At 37.5% G+C, this 6912-nt stretch overlaps 3 protein-coding genes across 3 annotated transcripts; all 3 read right to left on the reverse strand.

The window, feature by feature from the left end:
- Window positions 1-2426: 2426 nt before the first annotated feature.
- On the reverse strand, window positions 2427-3809 carry LOC119665840. The gene has a single exon (XM_038075091.1). It carries the CDS (start codon window positions 3807-3809, stop codon window positions 2427-2429), a length of 1383 nt encoding a protein of 460 aa, XP_037931019.1.
- Window positions 3810-3857: 48 nt separating this feature from the next.
- Window positions 3858-5072, reverse strand: LOC119665841. The gene has a single exon (XM_038075092.1). The coding sequence runs from the start codon at window positions 5070-5072 to the stop codon at window positions 3858-3860; it is 1215 nt and encodes a 404-aa protein (XP_037931020.1).
- A 317-nt stretch (window positions 5073-5389) lies between these two features.
- LOC119665842 lies at window positions 5390-6415 on the reverse strand. The gene has a single exon (XM_038075093.1). It carries the CDS (start codon window positions 6413-6415, stop codon window positions 5390-5392), a length of 1026 nt encoding a protein of 341 aa, XP_037931021.1.
- Window positions 6416-6912: the final 497 nt, after the last annotated feature.

Genomic DNA, 6912 nt, shown 5'->3' on the forward strand with positions numbered 1-6912 from the left:
AATCTATAGTATAGATTCTTACTATAGATTCTTTGGTCAAGGTTAATATGCCACTACAGTACTTACAAGAAGATTTGTATCTTTGACTCGACTTCGATTCGCTAGTCAACTGCCTATCGGTTTTCTATGGTTTCAGATAAATTTACGAAGACGTAAATTCAGTTTCTTATCTGTATTTGCTATATAAGCACTATACTAACTTACCATAACTTTCTTTAGTAACTACCATTAGTTTATTAACTATTAAAAGGTGCAAAGGATGACTAATATAATATGGACACAGATAATGTTCAACCCAGTTATAAAACCCGTCGGCGTAGCTAATATTCTAGGCACAGTAGCTAACATGTAGTCGCAGTTATCTCTGTTTAAGGCACAATGTGCATATACAGCAAATATTCAAGGCACTAAATGATGAGCATGTACAGTAAATATTCAAGACAAAAAATAAGACATATAGATTATACATCTCTTACCATTTCCTTAGTTACTAAGTTCTTTTCTTACTCTTGAGTTCCGTGCCTCGATTCCTTGCCGCCGACACAATATTCATGTGTTAGTGCGTACCTTTTATAGACGAATTCCATAGAGTGCTGTAAAGCCTTCTATGTAATTCCTCTATCTGATTACTGTTAAAGCTCTCAGATTGGAGCGCTTCACGTTATATATAGTTTGTTACCTTGTTTTATGAAGATCTGGACTGTTTCACGCTGATTAGAACCAAGGCTGATCTGCGCCATTCAACGACGTTAATCAAAGGCGCCGATGTTGCTATATTCCATAATTATGTTTAAAAGAGCCGATTTGCACTGTTCAACGATGATCACAAAAAGAGATCGATTTCACGTTTTGGTGTCATTTTATTCGGTCTTGTTGACGCTTTTAATCCCGCTATCTTATGAAGTTGTTTACTTGTTTTCGCATTATGTGCATTTTCTTGGTTGTAGAATTGTTTTTGGTTGTTTACAACCTGTGGCCTTGCTTACTGTTTTAGCAAATTTTGTTTGCAAAAATTGATTTGCTTGTTTATGATTTTTTTCGGCTTACTGCATCTGTTTTGCATCCTTGTTGTTTAAACAAATAATTTAGCGCCGCGCAGTATTGTATAACCCTAACTTTGCGGGGAATAAATTGGGTCGTTAAACAGTGAACTTCAAATTTGTTTTTATGTGCTTCAGCCTGAAGCGTGGTTATTTCATCAACTGTCGGTACGTTCAAGTCACGATGAAGATCATTATTACGGACATTCCATGAAGCATTGGTAATTAGTATGTTGCTTTTATGTCGTTGGATTTTCTGCCTATTTGACTCAGACGTGTAACCCCAGAGTTAAGATTCGTAGGCTCAAATTTGACATAATACCAGCTTGTATATTATTAGCTTGTTTTTGATTGACAGTAGAATGTCGTACGAGTAGCCACTTAATTGAGTTGAGCTTAAGATTTAATTCTTGACGCTTTTTTTTGGCATATTCACACCACCGATTGTTCTGTTATAAATACTCGGAATATCGTGTGTATATAAAATATATAATTACGAACCAAGAATGCTACTCTGTTGAATATTTTTTGGACAGATATCCCAATAAATGTTTTTGCATTTAATTCTAAACTATCTCTTAGAAAGATACGATAAGAAAAATATTGCGTACTCCATTGACAGAATCGTTCTTATTATTCAACTTTATCAAAGGCCTGTGGTACGTCGAAAAAAAGAGCAGAACCTTTTTTTTTCAAAATATTTTTGGATAATATTTGTAATTGTGTTGAATCCGGCCTGTTAATGAAATAACACTTAAGAAAATGAGTTGACAGCACTTAAACTGTAACCCCTGATTGAAAAGCTGAGTTTCCAGCACTTGAACTGAAACTCTAAAATTTTGAATTAAAGAGATCGAATATTGATTTCAATCTGATTTTTATTAAATTAAATTTCGCCTTAAATACTAAATTATTACAAATTATTACAATAACAGCATTTAATTTTATTTTTTTCCTTTACCGTTTTCTTGCCCAAAGTGCAAGCTCAGCATATATTATGCAACCAAATTCTTTGTTGTGTCTAGCAACCAAGAATTAATGCCAATGCACTGGCCTTGATATATGTTACATATTCAAAGTTCAGTGCCACTGCACTTAACAAAAAATATAATCCAAATATTCAAGTTCAGTGCCACTGCATTTTACCAAATTAAATAAGGCAAAGGAAAGTCAAATTTTGGATATTGCTAACATCAGCATATATGTTCAAATTTTACAATAATTGTTTTACATATAGATAAATATATTTATACTAATTAAATGTGTAAATCTTGATATTGCGCAATTATAATAATAATACAATTTTACAATAATAATAATTAAATGTGTGAACATGCTGCCCGCCTTGAATTGACAACATCAATTCTAATTATTGGAAGCTGCAAGTCAACATGCTGTATCCTCGGTCATCTGTTGTTGTCGTGGCATCGGTATTGGAGGTGTTTGATGGGTGATTTTTTGCCTTCGCCATATATATATTAGTGCACTAGCGACACATAGAAACATTGTTAATGCAACGTAGCTGGTTATTAGACTATATGTCCCTGAACTAATAGCATCAGTTGGAAAACTGGAACTCTGGATGTGGCCTAATTTTCGTTGAATAAGTTCAAGCTTATGGATTGAGGGTAACAATGATTTGACGCTGATGTTATTGCTCGCATATTGTTTTGTCCATCCTACAGATAGGTTAAATCTGGTGATCGATGCCTGCATTGAAGTAACCACGGGAGGTGACCTTGGAGTTTCTTGAGTCTGTTCTGATTCGATTTTTCTTTTAGTCATTTTTCCAAAGGTTGGATCTTCTAATTTATCGTCTTCAGGAAATAATGGAGCTAATCTGTGTACCGGTCTTTTAAATACTCCCTTTTTTGTTTGAATGTCACAAACTCTCACTAAACCATCTTCGCCTTTGTAAACCTTGATGATGCGTCCCAAAGGCCATTGCAGAACTGGGACATTGTCTTCTTTAAGGATTACCATCGTATTGGTCTGTATGTTCGTGATTGGACCCTTCCACTTGTGGCGCTGTTGCAATTCGCTTAGATACTCCTTAGTCCAGCGCTGCCAAAAACTGTGTTTTAGCTCTGGTACCAGTTGCCATCGTTTAAGTAATTTTTCTTTAGAGTCACGTGCATGCACATCAACGCTTGAAGTGATTTCTTCACCTATTAAAAAATGACCTGGAGTTATTGCGTTCAAATCGTTTGCATCTGATGAGCTAGGAATAAGGGGTCGCGAGTTCAACACTGCTTCAACTTCAATAACGACAGTTTCAAGCTCTTCATATGTTAGTGATGCTGTTGAAACATTTTTGACCAGCAAATATTTGGCACATTTTACTGCTGCCTCCCATAACCCGCCGAAGTGTGGTGACCTTGGTGGAATGAAGTGAAATTCTATGCCTTTCGTACTGCACATTCCTGCAATTGATTCCCTCGCTTGATCAGCGTAGATGACGTCAGTAAGTTCCTGCAACTTGTTTTTCGCTCCAACGAAGTTGGTCGCATTGTCGCAGTATAACGTTTTACAGCGTCCTCGTCTTGCTATGAAGCGTTTTAATGCTCCAATGAATGCATCTGTGGTCAGATCAGTCACAAGTTCTAAGTGTACGGCCTTGGTTGCAAAACAGCAAAAGACAGCGATATACGCCTTTTGTGGACGCTTGCCTCTTGTTTTGTAATGAACCCATATTGGGCCACAATAATCAACTCCAGTGCTGAGAAATGGTCGAGCTGGTTGCACACGGTGTCCAGGCAAATTTCCCATGATTTGATTGTACACAATTGGCCTTGCTCTTCTGCATCTTAAGCATTGTTATATTACAGCTCTCATCGAGCTTTTTCCTTTGAGGGGCCAAAAACGCTGCCTCACTTGTGCCAGCAATGCTTGGGCGCCACAATGATAATTGACTTTATGTATTTTTTCTACCAGCAACTTTACTAGTGGATCGTTGCTTGGTAAAATCATTTGATGAATGGCATCAAATTGCAGTGTTGAAGAGCTTAGACGTCCGCCAACACGTATTACCCCTTCTTCATCTACGAACAGAGTTAGAGAACTGAGGTTATGAGTTTTTGGCACAAATTTGTCCTTAACTAGCATTTTCCTTAGATCAGAAAAATCGGAGGCCTGGATTTGACATATTATTACCTTAAGTGCGTTTTTTGTGAAACGAAGTACATATCCAACAACTTTTTGGACATGTGTGAATAAATTTCTTGAATGAATCGAGTAGACCCATGCATGCTCATTGGTAGGGTGTTGTGTTGATAAAGCGAGCTCCACCGTGTTATCTTCAACAATTAATTCCCTTTTGAAGGGAGCTGGCCACAGCGGCTTTGGCTGATATAAAAATAGTGGACCATAAAAGCACATGTAGCATGATGAAAATTCCCGCGGTTTAAGCCCTCTTGACAGGATATCTGCCGGATTTTGTTTTGACGGGACGTGACGCCATTGTTCTGGAATTGTTAACCGAAGGATTTTTACAATGCGGTGGGCGACGTAAACGGGTAATTTGCCTGGATGATTGTTTATCCAGGAAAACACAATTTGTGAATCTGTCCAAAAGTAAGTTGCTTTGTCTTGATAGCCTAAATCAAGTTTAACTCTTGCCATGAGTTCTGCTGCTAGCAACGCTGCACACAATTCTAGTCGTGGAATTGTTTGAGATTTTATGGGTGCTACACGAGATCTGGAGCATAGTAGATTAAGTTTTATCGTTTTATCCTTTTGTACTGTTCTAATGTATACTGCTGCACCATAAGCCTTTTCTGAGGCGTCACAAAAAGCGTGCAGCTCAACATGGCTGTAGCCTTGACTGCTGAATACGTGCCTCACAACTGTTGCATTGTCCAACAAGGCCAGATCTTCTCTATACGATGTCCATTGTTTACGTATTTCTGACGGAAGATCATCATCCCAATCGAGTTTTAGCTGCCATGCTCCTTGCAACAAGATTTTACCGGTGACCAAGATTGGACCAATAAGACCCAAGGGGTCATATATGTGTGCCAAATCGGAGCTCATAGATCGTTTTGTTGTGTGACTATGCTCTCGAATGTTAACCTTGATAAGAAATGAATCTGACTTTGGTAACCATAAATTGGGTTTCCTTGGAATCAAAATTAAGATTTACTTCTTGATCTTCTGGAGCGATTCCATGTAAAAGTTTTGGGTTGTTTGCACACCATTTTTTTAGTTTCATTCCAGCCTTGTCTAGAATTGTTATTAATTGTTGTTGAATTAGTAACGCTTCGTTGATGGTATCAGCTCCTATGAGACCGTCGTCAACATAAAAATCCTTTTTTAAAGATGTGGCGCCATATAAATAATTTCCTTGATATTCATCCGCCAATTAAATATAGCGCTGCTCTTGTGCCATAAGTAACTGTGTTCAACTGATAATAATTAAGTGGTTCTGTGGGATTTTCTCGCCACATTATGAGTTGCAAATTTCGATCATCTTTGTTAACCCATATTTGACGGTACATTTTTTCCACATCAGTTTTTAAAACATATTTGTGCATTCTAAATCTGAGCAAAATCGAAAACAGTTCGTCTTGAACTTTTGGATCATTAAACATTATGTCATTTAGTGATGGCCCTGATAATTTGTGTACTGATGCGTCAAATACAACTTGCAGTTTTGATGTTGAGCTGTCTGGACGTAGCACACAGTGGTGAGGGATGAAATATTGGGGAGATATTATTTCGCTACCGCTGAATTTTGTCATGTGTCCCAATGCTTCATATTCCCTCATAAATGAAACATATTGATTCTTTAGATCAGGATTTTGAATGAAACGGCGCTCGATTGTCTTGAACCTCTCGTAAGCGATTCCTTTTGTATCTGGTAACACTGATGGATGATTCTTTAGAGGGAGTTTCACAACAAATCTGCCATCACTTCCTCGAAAAGTGTGTTTCAAAAAATGTGACTCACAACGCAATTCGTCTTCTGTAAGTTTCGAAGTTGAATCTGGAATTTCCTCTGATTCCCAGAATTTCAATATAGATTCTTCTAGTTCCTTAGTAATGCATATGCCACAAGTTGCCGTGCTTGAATTTGAAGTTTCAATATTGCCAGCTACAACCCATCCAAAAATAGAATTCTGAAGTGTTCGAAGACTACCTGCTAGTTTTATTTGACCTTCAATAAATAACTTGAAAAAGATCTCTGCTCCTAACAGGCAATCTATTCGGCCAGGTTTGTTAAAATCTGGATCAGCGAGACCTTTGGAATATCCCAAGATTCGATATTCAAATACTGCATTGGCTGATCTGAAACGATTTTTGGTATGATATGTGCATCCGTCTCTGCTACAAATTCGTTCAACGTTGATTATACTCGGATTATTGTTTGATGACATATTTTTGATTCATTTGCGCGTACGCCTTCCATACTCATAAGCGTTGGCCTAGGCTTGCAGCCCAATTTTTTTGACAGGCGGTTTGTTATGAGATTGATTTGAGAGCCAGAGTCCAATACTGCTCTGCATTCAATTTGTCTTCCGTTTGATGCCAGCAATCTTATTCTGGCCGTCCCTAATAAGACATAATTAGATTCCTTATTGGTATTGTTTGTTAAAAAGGTTATTTTATTTGATGATTGGTTTGAAACTGAAGCTTGACTTGTTTGTTGAGGCGTTGAGTTATTTCCTTGAAAAACAGTACCTTTTGTGTATTGATTCCCCTTTGGATTATGCATCAAAGTGTTATGTTTTTTAGAACACTTAATGCAGTGCCTGGATTTACACTCATCAGCTCGATGTCCAATCCTGAGGCAGTTCACACACAAATTGAACTCCTTAACCCAATTGGACAGGTTTTACTTAAACCAAATTTTGTAGCTGAAGCACATGTTCGA

The sequence above is a fragment of the Teleopsis dalmanni genome, chromosome 1 (genome assembly GCF_002237135.1).
Source record: "Teleopsis dalmanni isolate 2A chromosome 1, ASM223713v2, whole genome shotgun sequence".
Lineage (NCBI taxonomy): Eukaryota > Metazoa > Arthropoda > Insecta > Diptera > Diopsidae > Teleopsis > Teleopsis dalmanni.